This window comes from Cavia porcellus, unplaced genomic scaffold (genome assembly GCF_034190915.1).
Source record: "Cavia porcellus strain 051 isolate PalLab524CR breed Dunkin Hartley unplaced genomic scaffold, mCavPor4.1 scaffold_10, whole genome shotgun sequence".
Taxonomy (NCBI): Eukaryota; Metazoa; Chordata; class Mammalia; order Rodentia; family Caviidae; genus Cavia; species Cavia porcellus.
In genome coordinates, this window is record NW_026947493.1 from 50,828,941 (window position 1) to 50,848,927 (window position 19,987).

General features: G+C 32.1%; 1 protein-coding gene across 2 annotated transcripts in view; it reads left to right on the plus strand.

The window, feature by feature from the left end:
• Crispld1 (cysteine rich secretory protein LCCL domain containing 1) overlaps nucleotides 1–16,821 on the plus strand; it is a 43,372-nt gene extending 26,551 nt beyond the window's left edge. For both annotated transcript variants that reach the window (XM_003480051.5, XM_013144167.3), the window contains 9 exons: nucleotides 1,257–1,397; nucleotides 1,591–1,651; nucleotides 1,771–1,837; nucleotides 2,035–2,165; nucleotides 4,094–4,137; nucleotides 4,233–4,305; nucleotides 9,238–9,313; nucleotides 13,019–13,149; nucleotides 15,771–16,821. In XM_003480051.5, the coding sequence (XP_003480099.1) occupies nucleotides 1,257–1,397; nucleotides 1,591–1,651; nucleotides 1,771–1,837; nucleotides 2,035–2,165; nucleotides 4,094–4,137; nucleotides 4,233–4,305; nucleotides 9,238–9,313; nucleotides 13,019–13,149; nucleotides 15,771–15,822 (776 nt within the window). In that variant the 3' untranslated portion in view covers nucleotides 15,823–16,821. The remainder of the gene's footprint in view (nucleotides 1–1,256; nucleotides 1,398–1,590; nucleotides 1,652–1,770; nucleotides 1,838–2,034; nucleotides 2,166–4,093; nucleotides 4,138–4,232; nucleotides 4,306–9,237; nucleotides 9,314–13,018; nucleotides 13,150–15,770) is intronic.
• The last annotated feature ends 3,166 nt before the right edge of the window (nucleotides 16,822–19,987 follow it).

Consider the following 19,987-nt stretch of genomic DNA (forward strand, 5'->3'; position numbering starts at 1 on the left):
TACTACTCATGCATCATTTTTGGTGAATTATATTGATGTCTACCTCTTGCTGAAAACTGGATAATTTCTCATGCCAAAATAATTTAAAAAATATAATAGTATTATAAAACTGTAGTAAAGTTAGTGCTCTCAAATGCATCTGACATCTTTAAAAGTAAGTGTAAATATAGTGTCCCTTTTACACATGAAGAGAAAATGTATATGAGAAAGCTCTGTAAAAATTCATGCTCTAAACATTCAAATGGACATTTTTTAGTCTTGCTTTTTTGCTTACTGAAGATTAAATGAAGATTTATGTAGATGAATCATAATAGAAAAAAATGTGAATACATAGACTTTTTTAGTGTTCATAAAGAGATGAGTCTTGTTTTCCTTTAGTGACTGAATGCTCTAAAGAACAGACAAGAAATACCTATGTATATCACCTTGTTGTAGGTCATTTTTAAATTCCTGGAAGCATGCACAGCATCTTTTTAACCGTGTGTGTGTGTGTGTGTGTGTGTGTGTGTGTGTGTGTGTGATTCTCTATCCTCCCTAAACCTGCAAACTCCCTGCCTTATTAATGATCACTTTATGTTTTCCTCTGACTTCATAATCTTTTTTTCTAGATTATAAATTTCCCACATGAGAATAATGACACATCTTGAGAATGTACCATTTATAAACCCTTAATATAGGCCAGTTTTGGGGAAAAATTAAATTCAAAAGTTGAAACCATTATCTTTTGTCAAGTTTAAAGTCTTACACATTGAAGTGTCTTCTAAAAGAGAAAAGATTTTTCTGTGGAAATGGTTGTTGTGGTAAATAACAAAGGCATGTTGATCCTTAATACCAAATTTACATTTGGGAGAATTCAAAATGTGATACTTCTCGAAATGCCAAGACTATGATTCCACTTGGGAAAACAAATTCAGATTTCCTCAATCTTCAAATTTATTAGATTACTGTGTAGATTTCATGGTGCCATTTTGAGCACCAAACACGGATTACATGTTGAAATATAAGCAGAAGTCAGAAATGACTCCATTGGATAGTAACCAGATGCTAACATGCATGAATCAGAGGCTTATGTGTGTACCTCATCTACTTCAGTGCAGGATGCAGGAACGTGACCTTGAGCCAAAACTCTTGCCAATGAAAACACTGATTTTTCTAGTTTCAAATATTAAACAAGAATATGAAAGTATTTTGTTATTTACTAATTTGTGCCCATATGAAATGGGATTCATGTTTCTTGAATTCATTTTCTGCAACAGAAGGGTCAGACAGATATTATCCTCCTCAAGAAGAAGAAACAAATGAAATTGAACGTCAGCAGGCACAAGTTCGTGACACCAGAGTTCGAACAAGATCAGATGATACCGATAGAAATGAAGTCATAAGCACACAACAAATGTGTAAGTCCTCCAGATTATTTATAAAAAATTTACTGTTTTATGTAGATGCAGATCCATTTATACTTTATTTAGTTAGATATTTTTACAATGGAAAAAATAAAACCTGTCATTACATTATGTATTTTGAATTATAGAAAAATTCACATTATCAAAATTACTTCTTGTTTTTTTTTTTTTTTTTTTTAATCTTTAGCCCAAATTGTTTCTTGTGAAGTAAGGTTACGAGACCAGTGCAAAGGAACCACCTGCAATAGGTAATAGAAACTGTTATTCTCAGAATCAAATGATAAAATAGAAGTATTTTCATTTTGTAGCTCATTAAATAAACATTATTTAGAAAAACTAAATTTTATTCTCAATTGCTTTTCTCCAGATATGAATGCCCCGCTGGCTGTTTGGATAGCAAAGCTAAAGTAATTGGCAGTGTACATTATGAGATGGTAAGTGTAAACATGTAATTATTTAGGACTAGAACCCTTCTAGAAACATCTAGTTGTTTAATGTGGAGTCTAACCACTTACATGAAGTACAGATGTTTCTCTCCGAAATATTTATGTAACTTAAAGTCATCAGTAGAAAATGATTGTAGATAGAGCTCAGATATTTAACACCCTTGTGTCTTTTCCTTTTCTTCAAGCAATCCAGCATCTGTAGAGCTGCAATTCATTATGGAATAATAGACAATGAAGGTGGCTGGGTAGATATCACTAGACAGGGAAGAAAGCATTATTTCATTAAATCCAATAGAAATGGCGTGCAAACAATTGGGTGAGTACCTGAATGGTCGTTTGGACCAGGTGATTTTAAATTGTAACAATGAGCTCTCATGTGGTTATAGAGCAAAGCATAGAAGAATTTAAGAGCAAATTTGAGAGAAGTTGATAATTCTCAAGGTTCATGTTAGTAACATGAGTTTCATAGATGAAACAAAGAAAGACTAATCTAAATTCAAACTTGAACACTTTTGCTTATGAATGGCATGCTACAGCTCTGAACCTTTGAGAGTTTCGTTAAGAATGTATAAAATTTTAGTTAATTCTTGATGCAAAGTAGTAAATTGTTCAGCTCTGATAAACTGTACCATAGAAGAAGCTAATTCATACATGAACTTTCTCTGCCCTGTTTAGGAAAAATGACTTATTTCATGTAATAGTAACTTTGTTAATAAGATAAAGTAGCTGAGCATGATGGCTTATTCCTGTATTCCTAGTATTCATGAGGCTGAGGCAGGAGGATGGCTGTGAATTCAAGGCCAGCCTGAGTTACACAGTAAGACCCTGTCTCAGAAAAAAAAAAAAAAAAAAGTTAAAGTACATTAAAGTAGATTATTAGCTAAAAGAGTTTTCAGTAGGTCTTTAAATAGATAATATAATGTTTGTCATTTGTGCATTTAAATGCAATTTAGCACAACATCAAAAGCATTCATTAGCTTTTAAATGTTTCTCATGTTAAGTATACTGAGTGATGTTTTAAAACATAAATTTGAAAAATGTAGCCTTCTGAATTATCTTTATATAGTACCTTTCTAATAAGTAAAATAAACATTATTCAATTTCATATAGAATACTTGTCTTAGGAAATATGACAACTGTTTTTTTTGACTGAAACTCTACAGTTGGTTTATGTTGGAATTTATAATTATTAAATGAATTTATTAAAAACCTTTGCAAATTTCTTGAATGACTTCTTATAAAATTTTTTCAAAGGATTGATGTGTAGTTTTTATCCACTAGTAATACCTTTCAATAATATATTCATAGAAATATTTATTAGATTATTCATTCAGCAAGTATTTATTAATTACAATTAATAAAAAATACCTATTAGTTAATGGCTTTAGTAAGCCAAATACTGGGTGTTGTGTTGAACAACATTCTATTTACTTTTTCTCTTTAATCTTTTGTATTTATAGAAGTTATCTTAAATATGAAGTGTGCTATATTTAATAGGTTAAATATTTATACCTCAAACAATGTTATTTGGAGTGATCACATTACAGATGATGAATACTAACTACTGAATTTGAAAAGGACAGAAATGAAAGAGTTTATATCTTCAGGCTTGACCTAATAGAGTCAGAAAGTGTACTATGATAAAATATCATCAACAAATAAACCTTATCTTTTGCTATAGGTATTTTTCTCAAAATTTGAGTACATATGAACTAAAATTTTGATAAATTATTATGTTACTTTTTAAATAATGAAATATACTGAGAAAAGTTTCATTCACTTATTATAAACATTTTCCTAGATACTAGGGTGAACAAAAAATGAATAATGCACACTCTCTTAAAAGAACTTACTATTTTATGATGTTTTTGCAAGAATGCTTTTTATGTATTATTGTGAAGGATTAAATAGGTTGATTCTATGGAGATAGGTAATTAGTATTTAGAGATTTTTAATTTTAAGAAAAAAATATGAAAATGCATGTGTTGCTTTTCTAGAAATAGAGACTGATAATAAAAGATTACTTTCTAATGTTATGAATGATATTGCTTTGGTTCATAAATGAAGATAATAAATAGACTTAGAGGAAACAGATGCCATAGTCTTAGGTAGATATTTTAATAAAAATAAAATTAAAAGGATAAAATATGTTATATCTGAAAAACATCAAGAATTGTTGCAATTGTAATTATTTTGATTGTGTCTATAAGCTAAGGACTAACATTTCTAATCTTTTATTTTCAGCAAATACCGGTCTGCCAATTCCTTCACAGTCTCTAAAGTAACAGGTTAGTACTTTTTAAAAGTACTTTTTTTCCCACTACTATGCAACATATTTTTGCTTCTAAGGATTTACTTACTGCTTTTTGCTTTAATTTTTCAGTTCAGGCTGTAACTTGTGAAACTACTGTGGAACAACTGTGTCCATTTCATAAGCCTGCTTCACATTGTCCAAGGTAGTTTTTTAAATTTTCTCATTTAAAAATTTATTAATATATATAGAAATGTAAATTATGCAAAGCCTGCCAAAAATGTATACATCCATATTTCAGGTCTGGAAGCTAATGCTTACCACTTTGAGACCCTCTTATAATTATGGAGGCCAAAAGTAACTTGCATTAGTCTCACAGTGTCTTAATAAATTTAGCATTAAAATACTTACACAAGTTTTTCTTTTTGTGATGCATACATTCTTAGCAAAGTCTGTATATGTAGACATACACACATACATACATTTATGTGACTTTGTTCTTGTGGTACTTGTTTTTACCTGAGATGGTGTTACTTCTAGCATTTGTATTTGTATACAATCCTGAACTGTTGATCTGGAGGAATTAGTGGGACATCATAAACTACATGTACTCCTGACCTTTCTGGTGCGCCTTTTCCAAATGTGAAAGCGCTTTCTGCTGTTCAACAATAGCAGGGCTTGTGCAAATGATGTGTGTTCACATGTGCAAAAGAGATCTATCTTAGTCTGCTTTGACTGTTATAGTAAAACATGACGGACTGGTTGGCATAAACAACACAAAGGATTTTCTCCAGTTGTGAATGGGGAAGAGAGAAGGTGCCAGCTAGTGTAGCTCCTGGTGAGACTCTGTCTTATATTTAGTCCTTACTTGGTGGCAGGAGAAAGGCTTTACTCGTTTATGTCTCTTCTTTTGAGTACACTAATATTACTGGATAAGGGCTCAACTCCTCTCACCTGCTTTAACCTTAATGATCCCCATATAAGATTAGTCTCCAAAAATAGTCATATTGGCTTTGGGACTTCAACATATGAGTTTTGGATGGGTAAAAATATTCATTCCATAGCTTCCATATCATGTTCTTCCAATAGAAACTAAAATGACAGAATTATTATTATTTTTACTTTGTTTTGTTTTGTTTGAGACAGGGTCTTGCTCTATAATTCAAGCTGGCTTTGAATGCACCATGTATCCCAGGCTGGCCTCAAACCCAGGACAATTCTTTTGCCCCGGTCTTGTCAGTGCTGGAATTTCATGCACATGCTACATGTTTGGCTCATGACATAATTAATTAAATTTTTGTTTAATTCTTAAATTAATCAAATTGAAGTTTATGAAAAAATTGCCCATCTCAGCATTTACTTCATTTTTTGGTCTGTATACACTTTTTAAAAGAATCACAATAGAGCTTATCTACTATGAAATAATTTTTAAAAGACTTTCCCTTGGGGAATCTAAGATGAAAACTGTTAAATGCATCATAGCCCTAAGCTATTAGCAATACAGAGGAAAAGTAAAGTATGTTCCTACATATCCAGTTTTAAAGCCATCTGCATTACTTCTATTAATGTTAGTATCCACCCTACTTCTAAAAACCAGTGATAAGAGTTAGAGATATAGTTGTAGTTTGAAAAACTATGTCAGCTAAAATAATTGAAGGAGCCTCGTTTTATGGCAAGGCTTATTTACTTTGGAAAAGCTTCATTACTTTCCCTTTTTTAAGTAAAGCAATGTTTCACTTAAAGAATGAGATTGGTTATTTATGAGGTAACATAAAATTGTGATGTTAATGTAAGAAGTGAGCACATTTTCTGTTGTCCAGGAGTTTCTCAATTACAGATGTGATATAAACCATCAGTTCCTTCACGTACAAATAGCTAACTTGTTTCTGTTTGAAAACATTTTTTTTCTCTAATAAAAGAATAATATTGCAATGTTTTTGTTCAGCTAACTTGCTGCATGAGAATCTGGGAATTTTTGAAATCTTCAACTATATATTTACTGAAATCAGAGTACAAAGTGTGTAAAGTAATTGGAGGAACCCATGCTATGTGAAATGCATCACATACTTTTCCAATTTTACCCCAAATGAATTATCTATCAGGTATTTTAATTGTAGATCTACAATCTGTTACCAGAGTTTGTGTAGTTATGTTGCTCTGAAGGCTCACAGATATGATTAAATCATGATTTGTTTTGTAATCCTAGAATATTTTGCAGAATTTCTTTTTCAGATTTTCCATACTCCTATGCTTAGATTTTTAGAGACATATTGCTAGATAAATTTTAGCCTCGTGACACATGTAAAAAGCATGAATTTTAGCATTACTTATTTATAAATGTTAAATATTTACTACAAACCATACCAGCAGTTTAACTAGATTTATGAGGAATAAATAATCAAGATAATTCCTATGAAGCATTCTATCACAAGGCCTTTCTGTCATAGATGCTCAATAAATGCTTATTTTATCTATAAATATGGTTCGTAGAAAAATCAATCATGTAAAATATTAATAAACAAGTTTCCTATGTCTTGGCTTCAGAAAAGGAAACATCTCCAGAAAGAAAATTATATAAATCTTTAAAGTTTATCTTTCATTGTTGTTAATATAACAAACTTATAGGATCAATAGTTTGTACATAATGTCATAAAGGCTTATACATAATGTTTGTACATAATGTTGATCTTAAGAATCTAGAAAGACTCTCCTCTACTTTAATTTTTTTTATTTTAGAAAATAATGAAACCAAAATTGTCTTTTCCCATGAAACTTTTCATAGTTGATGTTATTATGTGATAGTTTATGATTTTTAGGGAACCAAACAGTTGGGGTATCATTCATAGAATTTCATGTCCCATAAAAAGCTGGAGACATTATCTGTTCTGGAGAAGAGTAGCAAGAGAAAATAAACAAAAAGCAGTTAACCCTATAAGAACATGCAAAAACAAGATTTACCTCCATAGTCATATGACTGAGATTCTGCACAGCTGCAAGATGACCCAAAATAATTTGTTACTTAGGACCACAATCTAATATAAATTTATGTGTCTTTATCCTACTTTACATATATTTATTATAGTTCAGTCTTTAAAATCTTTGAATCCTCACAGTGTAGAAACTGATGTCATTAAAATATGTCACCATTTTTATTCAGTTTACAGGCAAAGTGTAAAGAAATGTTTACTAGGTCACTGCCTGCCTGCTCAGAAGTGTATAACATGATTAAAACAGATTAGACAAATGAAACTTCCTTCCTCCTAGTCTTTTTTTTTTTTTTTTTTTTTTTTGCCTGAACTTTCTAAGTAGAGGCTAACAGCATGTACTCGGAGTGGCTGACCTTGGCCTCCCTCAAGTCGAGAGCCAGATAAGCCAGGCAGAGTTCACACAGCGTGTCTCCTAAGGCCAAAGCAGGTGGTTGTACTACCAGACAATGGGTAGTTTCAGATACAGTGAGGTCATTTGCCTGCCAATGGGAGCACCCCTTCCCTCGCACAAACTGCAACCAGAGTCTCATAATAGTCAATGCTTTAATTCAGTTATACAAATTGTACTTCTTATATTTAAGTAGACCTGGCTTGCATATTTTATAAAGCATATGCATTCCATACAGGACAGTACACATTTTAAATAAAATATGTAGCTCTCCTAAGCAATATCTGCCTCAAACGGCACAAATAGTTTTAGTTGAATGTTTTTGGAATACTCTTAGAAAAATCATTGCTATTATCATCTACCAGTAATTTTTACATAGTCAAGATTCTCATTTACCATGCATAGTTATGAATTAGGTTTTTCAATTTTAGTTAATATATGTTTTAGTGCATGAATGTGTGTTTGTGAGAGAGACAAAGGCAGAGGCAGCGACAGAGACAGAAACTGAGAGAAAAGATGATGTGAAAAATGTACCACCTTACAGTGTCTTGAACTCTGTGAGTGGATTAAATTTTTTGACTAAACAGTAATAATTGAACGGTATGTTTAAATAATACAAGTTTTTGGAATTTCTTTTAGATGACCAAATCTAATCAGATATCGGTAAAACAATAGGATGTCTAAAAGACAAACATACCATACAATGAGAAAGTGCAAATACCATGAAACACAGCCAATTGTGTGGGGTCAAGGAATAACCATAAGGCCAGGGTGACTATCATACAACAAAAAGTGGCATAGCAGTTGCTGTGGGAAAGTCAGGGGTAATGATGTGCCTTCTAGGGCTGTATTCAGTCTAAGGATCTTTTCATTTATTTTGGATGAGATGGAAAGCCACTGGAGTATTTGGAACAGAGGGATGGCATATTTGCTTTAACTGTATGCTTTAACTGTGTGGAAGTAAATTGTGAGGAGGACCAAGTCAGAAGCAAGGAGAGATCATAGGAGAGCCTAGAGCAGTAAGTTAGACGATACATGATACGTAGTCCATAGTTACTGTGGTCACAATGCTTGTTCTATTCTAATCTTGAGTTGTATGTTAGTGTTTATATTTGCAGATACAAATTGGTCCTGGGTTGAATGAAAGATATGAGACAAAGAGAAGGCTTAATGGTAGAGTAAAGATTTTACTCTGAGCCTCCAGTAACAGTGGAGTTGTCTGATACTATGATGGGAGGCTTACAGAAGACACAGGCTTAGAAATTAAAGGAGGTTAAGAATTTTATTTCACTGCAAATGAATTTGAGTACATATTGACTCTAAGTGAAGCTCTATATAAGCAGTAGGATATGCAAATTTAAAGTAAGAGATTTGGAAATCAACAATAAAATGTGAATTTATGGAAATTAGGAGATGTTGTGAGACAGTGACTTGGACTTCTCAAGTCATCTAAGTTTCATAGACACATTGAATACAAATTCTCAGATATGCAGAGATGTTTTCTGACTTTTTTATGCTTTCAAACTGCAAGTTAGAAGACTTCCTGACTAAATGTTTAAAAATCACATGAACGCTAAAACCTGGAAGTGGATAAAAAGAACCAATTGTGTTGACTGCATTCTCTTTATAATTGGTCCATTTTGAGACAGAAAAGAATGAATGGAGTTCATGATGTTAAATTTAATTCTACATTTGAATATTCGTTGTTTCATCAATAAGAAAAATGACACAACCAGATTACTTTATATATATTCTTTTACAGAGTATATTGTCCTCGTAACTGTATGCAAGCAAATCCACATTATGCTCGAGTAATTGGATCTCGAGTTTATTCTGATGTAAGTATCCTAATGGCTGCAGCTCTCAGTGTTCATCTATGTATAAGAATATAAATATCTGCCTTTATGCACAGAGCAAAGGAATAGTTTCTGTACAATACACATGTTCACAGATTTTCATTGTATAGATATGAATATAGAATTATGTACTTTGACTGAATTTTTCTTAATATTTTCCCCATATCTTATGCCAGATATTTAAAAGAAATAGTTTCAAAGCACCCTTAGAAAGGAAAATGTATCTTGCCTTTTATTAGCCTTCCTTTGGTTCTTCAGTTTCTGGAGTATGAACTAGACAATTAATATTTCATCAACTATATAAACAATATTTCATTGCCAAGGACTCTTGGAAAAGAGTATGGTATCAAAAATGGAAAGTCCTTTACAATAAGTAGTGGAGTGTATTTCAAGGGGAATTACATTTTCAATATGTCTTTTAGTATATTTCTAAAAATTAATCATTCACCATATTATTTTTCAATCATACATCATACAACAGGGAACTCATTTCAGACGTGCTATAATCTATGCCTTTAATGGGGAGGAGTATTGTCTGCAGTGGCCTTAGTATGCGGAAGTGTGTTCTGAGGCAGCTTTGAAGCATCACTGCTAAGAGGAGTAGGGAACACATTCTAGGTAGGATGGATGACTTTGCAGAGACCTTGGGTGAGAGTAAATGTGCTTCATGGGACATAGCAAATAGCTTTGATGTCTCAGCTGCTGAGGGTTTGGGTTGAAAGGGACAGTAGTCAAATTAGTTTGAGAGAAGGGAGCGCCCTCTTGACACTTGTAGATAAGGACTGAAAGTACATTTAGAGACCATTAAAGATTTCTAAGAGTCACAGAAACAGGAGTTATCTTCTTGGTTCATATATTCAGTTGCATATCACAGCAATTGGTTTAAAGAGGCCTGAGATAAGCACACTACCATTTTATCTATCTCAAAAAGTTCATTTAGGTCTAAGAATTTTTTTCAATTTAGCTTCATCCTTGAAATCATTCTCTGATTCTGTTTCTCTCATGCTCCAGTCTTGTATTGTTTTTAATCTGAAGCTTATATGTACTGCAGGTACCTTGATTTTGCTTTTGTGCTTATATCCTTTTCTCTGAAATGCATATTTTTTAAAAGTTTTTTGTTAAAATTATGGCCGATCTTTACATCCTAAATTATTACCATTTTTTCTGTGAGTTGTATCTTGGCTTTCCTAATCCAAGTTATTCTTCTTTTAATTCTTAATATATTTTTTCCACTTAGCACTTAGACTATTTTAGAAAACAGTATGATTGCTACTACCTTTTCTCTATTGTTAGTTTGTAAGTTCCTTAAAAATAGCAGATGGGAAATTCATTAAATTTTTTTTCAGTCACTTAATATGGTATCTGGCAAACATGAACAACATGAGTTTGTTCTTGCCTTAACAGAATTTACAGTGCACAATGAGTGATATCAGATAATAAGCAAGTACCCTGAACATAAATATTTGTTGAAAAGAATAAATTAAGAAATGATCAGGAATGGGCTTCTCTGGTTTCCAAAGAAATCATTTTTTCTATGCTTTCCTTTTAGGCACAAGAACTTTTTTGTTATTTTTTTTAAATTTTAAAATAAGAAAACTAAAAATGATATGGAATTTCAAAACAACAGGAGATTAACAATGGTTAATATATTGTATATTGTTAATCTTCAAAGTAGTTATTCAGATTACAAGATACAGGTATGAGAAGGATGATCAAACAATCAAACAATGAAAGCACAATCCATTCTTTTTTGATAAACTAACAGATTAGTTGTATAATTATCAGCAACTTTTAATTTTAGTGATTTCTGTCAAAATACCGTATATATTTCTGTACCTTTAAGCCATCTCACTGAAGTTACAGTATAGTTAGAATCTATAGTCTATATTTTGTCTTGCTAACTCAATGAAATGGTTAGGTAATATGTATTATGTAGCTCATTTGAAGGGTAAATTGAAACTAATGATTATTGTCACATTGTAAAGACAGAGTAAGCGATTAAACCGTCAATTGCCATCTCCAACCAAATACATTTTCTCTTCAAATAAGGTTGATATAGAAAGATGAGAATGAACTAACTTGTCTTCCTCTCTGTTTTCTTTCCTTTTCATCTTGTCTTTTTCTTTCCATTTGTAGTTAGAATTTGTACATTCTATTGCTTTGAATGCTCGTTTTTAGGTTATTATACATTCTTAACTTCTGTATTCTCTAAATAATTCCACTGTATTTGTAGATAAAAATTTGTGTTCTTTTTAAAAGTATACATTATTATAAAGTACAAATATGAGAAAAAAGTTCTGAACTTTGAACTCAGTAGGAATGCCTGCTGAGTACATAATTGTAAGAAAAAAATAGCCTCACAACATTGTAAGTGGTTGGATTTAATGAATGTTATATCTAAGCACTTTTGTTGGCTTGTGGGGAAAATGCTGATCATACTCTTTTAACAGAAGAGGGTAAATGCTGAAATATGTACAGAATTATTCTAATTCCATTCATTATGAATTCCATACAGTTTTGAATTCAATGTCGGGTTAGGATGATTAGTAGAATGCCATGTCAGAGGAAGGACACTGGTTTAGATACATGGTATTTTGTGATATAGCAAAAGTATGAGAAGGATTAAGCAGCTTGGCCTTCAGGCTCTCTGAACTAATAAATACTGACTGATGCCTCAGAGTTCAGAGCACAGTAATAAAGCAAGGTCATGTAAGATGCACACGCTTATGTGAACTTAAAAAAGCACATTAAATCACTGTATGTGTATAGCGATAGGAGGACACCCGCAGCATTGGGGAGGATCCATATGGCTGTGAGGTGGATTTCTGTATACTACTGAAACATTTCAAGTATTTCCTGTTGTGGGATTTGCTCAGGCTAAACTCAGCTATCCATAAACTTTGGTGGAGCATTTGAATTAAAGCCAATGTTAAAAGTAGGCAATAGTTTCATTCTCTGAAATTATTTTAGTAGTCAGTAGTTTAAAAACTTGAAAGTACTGGACCTGAAACAATAATTTTTTCCGCTATAGAAATCTTATCCAACTCAGCTTATATAACTGATGTAATATAAGCATAGAATCTTTCTAGAACATGTGTCAGAACTTTCAGATCTGGGTGAAGAGCATTGAAACTCTAGATAGAAGATATGGTTACTTTTCATATTCTTCTTTGTGGGTTTATTCTTTCAGCAAATATCTGTGCATAGATTATATTACTTAATAGGAAAAAATTCCCTCTTAATATATACCTAATAATTGCATATGACTCAAACTGAACATAGCTGAGTAAAAATGAACATAGTTGAACAGATTAGCCAGCCTGTAGTTAATCTGATTCAATATGCACTATTAAAGACTAAAATTAGAATGAAGCCCCTTCAAGAGTTAATAGGAGCTAATGTGCTCGCTTTGACTAGCAAAGCTTGTTCTTTGTGTGGATAAATGTTTGCTAGATTAACTGGGGAGGAATCTTGCCTTGGAAGCCATCCATAACATTTGCCTTCAGGCTTGCTCAGAATTGGCTTGACACTGTGACTTTTGAAGGATTCTTTTATGTGCAGAATATCACCCAGTAGTTGCTAGTAGCAGATAGGCAGAAATCAGCGGCTTCAGTCCTCTAAAAGAGTAGATTGAGTAATTTCAGGGGATATTCCTAATAACAGCAATTTGTTTGCTTGCTTCTTCAGCTGTCCAGTATCTGCAGGGCAGCAGTACATGCTGGGGTCATTCGAAATCATGGAGGTTATGTTGATGTTATGCCTGTGGACAAGAGGAAGACTTATACTGCGTCTTTTCAGAATGGAATCTTCTCAGAAAGGTAAAAATAAAGCAGATTTTATGGATTTGTGTTATGCCATCTGTCTTAATATTTATAATTGTTTTATGATGGATCCACTTCAGGCTGGGCTGGAGGCTGTGTTGCTAAACTAGTGCATTTCCATTGCATGCTTGTGTTATAGCCAGTCTTTCAGAGACGAGAGATGCCGCAGTACCAGAGGGGCCTGTCTCCTGTGGGTTTATGAAGTTCAGCATAAAAATCAGATTATGAATCAGAACCATTCTTTTGTTAATTGATCTTATAATGAGGAGATTTCTTTGATCCTCTTTTGGGTTTTCTAGATTTTATTTTATATTTCATCTTTTTAAGTAAGCAAGGCACTGAGTATTTTTCTAATCCAGTTATCTGACAAAGTATTTGACAAAAACAATGAGTCTGATTTTCCATTGAATCAAATTCTCTTTGATTGAAAGTTGGATGCCTAGCATTATATAAATGAAGTCTTTAAGGTCATCTCATGGTATTTAACCCATTAAATGTTACATATTTTAGTAATATGAGAAAATTTATGTGATTCACTTTATCAAGTATTAGTAAACATTAGAAGAAGTGAATCTTTAGCAATTTTTTAAATTATTGGCATGTATAGAAGTACTATTAAGTCCCATTTATTTGTGTAGACACAGAAAAAGTTCCCTCTTAGATATTTACTGAATTCTTCAAAATTGCCAATGAAAGATTTACATATACAGTAGTTTTTCTAAAAGAATGGCAACAGATGTGCCATGCAGGTTATGTATCTTAACTATTTGCATGTCATTTCATAGAGACAGGTCTGTATTTAGCATCTGTTTTCAGAGAAGGTTACATATCAAGAAATCCTTTCTGAAATGATGACTTCCCTATACCCTAGCTCTAAGCCTCACAGATACTTCATATAAAGTAGATTCTCAGATTATAGAATCCCATATGCTCTTTTATAATCTATCTGCATGATGAGAGTTCATTTACCTCTCACATTTCTTAAGTTTATTATAAAACTATGCAATGGTAGCCAGTATCTTAATAAAACTGAGTATACTAATTGTTTTTGGGTAGCTACTATGAACATTACAGACACTAGGCTCTACTGTACTCTTATTAGCTCAGCTCCACTAACGGCTCTATAATTTTGATTCTGTGCATTCTTACTTGTATGTGTGTTAACAGAGAGTCAAACTGATTAAATAGTTGATGTGCCTAAGGTCATGTAACTTAATGTTGAAGCTCAGGTTCAGCACTAGGTCTGTGAGCTTAGGGATACACATTTTTCCAGCATATTATTGTGGACAAATAAGAAACACGAAGCACCTCTACCTTCTAGACTTCTTACTCTGAAAATGTAAATTAATACAGAGAGAATTAGATTGGCTATCTACTTATGTGAGAAAACCAGTGTGTGTGTTTGTGTTTGTGTATATGTTGTGTGTATTTTTGATGAACTTATATTTTTTTCACTCTAAAATTGTCTGCTTTGAATAACTCTGTAGGAGGAATTGTACTTTTTCTTAGCACTTACTGTGTTGATTTTTATGTATTTTTTAATTTTTGAGAAAATTGTCAAGGAGTTAGCTCAGCAGCATAAGAGCCTGCCTGGCAAGTATAAAGTTGTGAATTAAATTCCTGGTACAAAAAAAAAAAAAAAAAAAAAAAAAAAAAAAAAAAAAAAAAAAACAGGAAAAAAAAAAAGAAATCAGCTATGCAAAAATGTAAGAACTTCAAAAGCTTTTATAGTTGATGAAGTTAAGTAACGATTATCCCATTATTAGTCAGCTTTAACTTTTAGATATTAAATATGAGATTGATGTTACCAAATATAAAATAAACAATAAAAAGTAAAATATATAGTTTTGCCTTACTTTTAATTTATTTTTCATTTTTAAAATTTTTTTTTTAAAAAAAGAAGAACAGAAAAGAGGGTAGAAATGATACAGAATTTCAAAAAAATAACATTAAGAAATCATCAAAGTGACATCAAGAGTAAGATAGTGTTCTGGGGGTGTATGTTTGTACTTTTCCATTTTAATGAAGAAGATGTAATGTCCTTTCATATTTGACCATAACATTTCTTCAATAACATTTTTACTTAAAATTATAAATGGTTAGAAGCACTAATCTGTATAACAGAAATATGATTTAAATTTTGTCAGACCTACGAAAAGATAATAAGGATTTCCTATAGCATTTCTTAGATATCAAACATTTTTAAAGTCATAATTAACTTTTAACTATCCAGATCACTTGCAAAGCTGAACCTCAGTATCCCCTAATGAAATAATAGCTGCCTAACTTTGCTTTATTACATTGAAAAGGGATATATGAAGGCATGATCAAGAATATGTGAAGTTCTATAGAGGCTCCTCTGTTTCCTATAATCTTAAATTTATTTAGTAAGCTAGCTCTGCACACAAACAAACTTAAAGCATTATGTTGTCCTTGAACTTTCTAGGAACTATAAATTATAGTAGTCTAAGAAAACTGACCATCTTAGTGATTCATGGAGCTGCTTTCTTGATGGTCATAAGACATTATGATTTATTAGAAGGATTATATGTGTAGGTGATTTTATATACATATACATAATCTATATATATTGTTTGTTTTGTTCATTTTGTTTGCAGTTTACAGAATCCTCCAGGAGGAAAGGCATTCAGAGTATTTGCTGTTGTGTGAAATGGAACACCTGGAAGGGGATCACAAAGACTATGCCAAATGCCATATTACCGAAGTTTGTATAAAAATGTAACATTACTGTACAGAAAATAGAAACTATTTTCAGCTCCCCCCACCGGTGCCAAATGCATATAAATCATGATATACAAAGTCTATAAAATAAAACATGGGACATTAGCTTTGGGAAAAATAATGAATATGTAATGGTTTTAGAAATCCTGTGTTAAATATTGCTATATTTTCTTAGCAGTTATTTCTACAGTTAATTACATAGTCATGATTGTTCTACATTTCATATATTTTATTACATGGTGCTTTGTATATGCCACTAATAAAAAGGAATCTAAATATTGAATGTGAATGGCCTTCAGAAATTATCTGGTGCATTTTACACCAATGAACTTTAAAACTGAAAGAAACCTTTTTATCATATTTCTCCAGTCCAAAGTTATGTTGTTACCTAGTCTAAATCTCCAGTTATTTTTCATTTAGTAGTTGCACAGTTTTTTTCCTTTTAAGTATATAGAGTGTTGTCTAGATATTGCATTTGTTATTTTGTATAAAATAATCCTTTAATATCCAAGTGAAACTTTTAAAATGTTTGATTTCTTGGGAAAGGAATTAAAATATGGTATGAAGACACTGTGAGTTGTCATGTAGTAACTATTGGGTAAAACATGAGCAGCCAGAGCTTTCAATGTATTGTTAAAATTGAAGTCACATGTTTTATTTTGTATCCTGGCAAATACTCCTGCAGGCCAGGAAGTATAATAGTTGAAAGTCTAACAAGGGCAAATTAATGTATTGCATTATTGCCACTGCCACTGATTTTCATAATGATAAATGGCCTTGTGTATAAATATTGCCATATTATGGTACCTATATTGGTGATATATTTGTTTCTATGAAAAATGTATTATCCTTTGAGACTAAAAATCTGTAAAATGTTACTTTTTTCTGCTGGTGAATTTATTCATTTCCTATAAACATTAAAATCAATCATGCTTTGAAGTCTTATTTTCAGCTTTGATTTAGAAAATGTTTTCAGGTAAATAAGCACAATTGATGTAATTCTCATAAGTTTGGTTTATTGACATTAGTGTAAATAACATACTTAGGAGTAGAAGTCTATAGAGCCAACCTAATTATTTAACTTGGTTTTTTTTACATTATCAATTTACACATCCGAAAGGACCTTTTAGTTATGTAGCAAATTTTATGTGGAAGAGAATATATTCATTTAGAAGCACTTTAGTAAGAGAAAAATTGAATGAGATATGAAGTTATAAGGAAGAAAAAAATCTGACATATATTAAGTGATTGTAATTATAAAACATTGGCAAGACAACAAATACTTCAAGTATTTTTAGAAAGTAAATCAGTGGATATTTGGGAGCAGAGAAAGGTAAGATAAATTATATACAAGGAGGAACTCAAATAGCTTTTGAGAAGCAAATTATGGCTAAACTAAAATGTTGTGACCATTTGCCAATAATTAAGCAGTTAATATGCAGGTAATCAAAAATTAATGATGTTAATTAAAAATTTCAAATCTTAAGCAGATTTTATAGGACTTTTTTCCTAAAACATATCTTAATATGTTCATCTGGGGAATGATATGATAACCATAACTAACAAATAGTTACATAAAAATAAAAGCTTAGGATCCTAAAAACAAATGACCTAACACTTTATTAAATACTGTATGTGAATTTTCCCATATTTTTCTTCAATCTTCACTGTCTTCCCACTACTAAATCCTTATTAACTCTGTTAGTTACAATTTCATGAATATCTTTGCACTGTACCAATACTTTTTTGGAAATCAACTTTTCAATGATTTCTAAAAATATTTTTAAATTTTAAAAAGTTGTCAATTGCAGTTGTGATTATGCTTATCATGAAAAACAGATGACCTGCAGATACTGAGCAACAGCTATGTATGTGTTAGAAATAGCTGTGCATTTCATATGTTATTTGATTCTCATAACCTGAGAGATATAATTGGTTCCCATTTTTCTTAAACACAGTTGGTAAAAGGTTATGCAACATTACATGTGGCCTTGCGTTGAGGAATATAATTCACATCTCTAAATCTCCAAACCCAAAGCTCTTCCTCTAGATCGCTGCTAGATGCTTCTATGAAGACTGAATAACAGTATTAAACCACATCAGGTTTAGAAATATTATTATACAAGATTTTATAATCCTTGAATATGCCATAAATTTGCTAGGTGTAGCAAGATCTGTAAGAAGAGAATAGAGATTTAGTTTTCCATAGTAGAAGATAAAAAGGAACATTTGGTCAGGGAACACCAGAAAAGATGAGGTTTGTGTTCCAGAGATTTCTAATAAGTAGACTACTTTTTCAAGGAATTAGACTGAACTACCTCCTCTCCTCCAATGTGTAAAACAAAAGTAACAAGAAAAACAAATTCATCACGTCCTGAAAATGAACTGCAGCTGGGAATAGTGTTGATTTATTAGCGCAATCGAGCCTTAGCTCAGCATCCACGGTGAATCCTATGGTAGGAGGAGGGCTTTTGTTTACAGGATAGCCACGGACCAAGGAGACTGAAGCATCTGCCCTCTAACTGTCATGTGGCCTCACTGACTTTATTCTTTAGTCTCCCAGTCTGCCTCAAAAGGGTCCAATTCATCCTCATATCACCACACATACAGAGGACTTCAGGTCAGGCCTTCTTTATTCAGATGATAGGTTCATCATACAAGATTCCTACATATCCAGTTTTTCAAACATATGTATGAAGCCAAAAAGAGCCATAAAATTCAAGTACAAACAGACAAATATCATAGCAACTGACACCTGAAGAACCAAGTGCTTTAGTGACAAGCAACTCTGAAAGTATCATTAACATTCTGGAAAGGAGTGCAACTGTAAACCAAGAACAGGAGAGTTAGGAGAAAGGGATAGCCAGAATGAAAAAGTATCAGATTTTGGAAAAGAAGGCAGAAATTACATCGCCATTTGAGTAGGGAGTGAAAATGAAGCCAAACTCGGAAACTGGGATGTGACTAAAAGTAGGAATATTAAAGAAGTGGAAGATACTACAGCATTTGTTGTTAAAGGTAAAAATATAAAATGTATATAGCTGTTCAAATACAGAATAACATTAAATACTATTGAGGATCAAGCAAAATTAAGTGTAAGCCATGATATAACACTAGGTTTCTAGTTCAATTTATCTTTCCATATCAACTTTGCCTCTTTCTAGCTGAATAATAATATGTTTTATCAGACATCATTTGCATATATGTTCTACCAGAATGAAAATAACTTCCTGACACAATTGATAAGAAAATTAAATTGCGAGAACTTAGCTGATATTGCCTAGACCTTGCTGAAAACTAATAAAATTATATACACATACACAGGGCGAAAGAAAATAGATGAGAAAAAATTCATAAATTCTCAGATAGAATCCACACATTTTCTCAGAGATCATATGGTATTTACGCTAGATTTTTATGAACTACATTTAATTATTTGAAATGAATTTATTGAGGTCCAAGTTATGTTTAAATATATGCCTTTTATTCCTTTCCACGAGTCATAGTACTTTCCCAGGGCTCTGTAAGAAAACACCTTAGACTGAATGACTTACAAAGCAGAAATTTACTATTTCACATGTTTGGAGGTAGAAGTCTGAGAGCAAGGTGGTAGCGTGGCCACCCTCCTCTAATGATGCTGGGGAATGATCTGTCCCATGCCGCTTTCCTTTCTTCTGGGGGTTTGCTGATAATTTGGTATATTATTTGACTTTTGGCATAAACTCGGTTTCCACAGTGCATTTCCTCTGTAGGTTTTCTAAATTTTCCCTTTTTATAATGACACCAACCTTTGGATTAAGGGCTCACCTAACTCCACTGTGACCTCATCTAACCTAAGTACGTATGCAATGACCCTATTTCCAAATGAGATCACATCCTGATGTCTTGGAAAATAGGACTTAAGCATACGCATTGTGTGAAACATAATTCAAAACCCAGCATGAGTGTTGACAAATTTACACATTTCTATAGACTACCAGCATAATTAAAATATAAAACATCATCACAAGCTCCTCCAAATCTCAGTACCTCGTCAATCCCCAAATGCTCTCAGATTCAAGCAGTGAATGTTGTCCTTTTTTGTCATTACTGA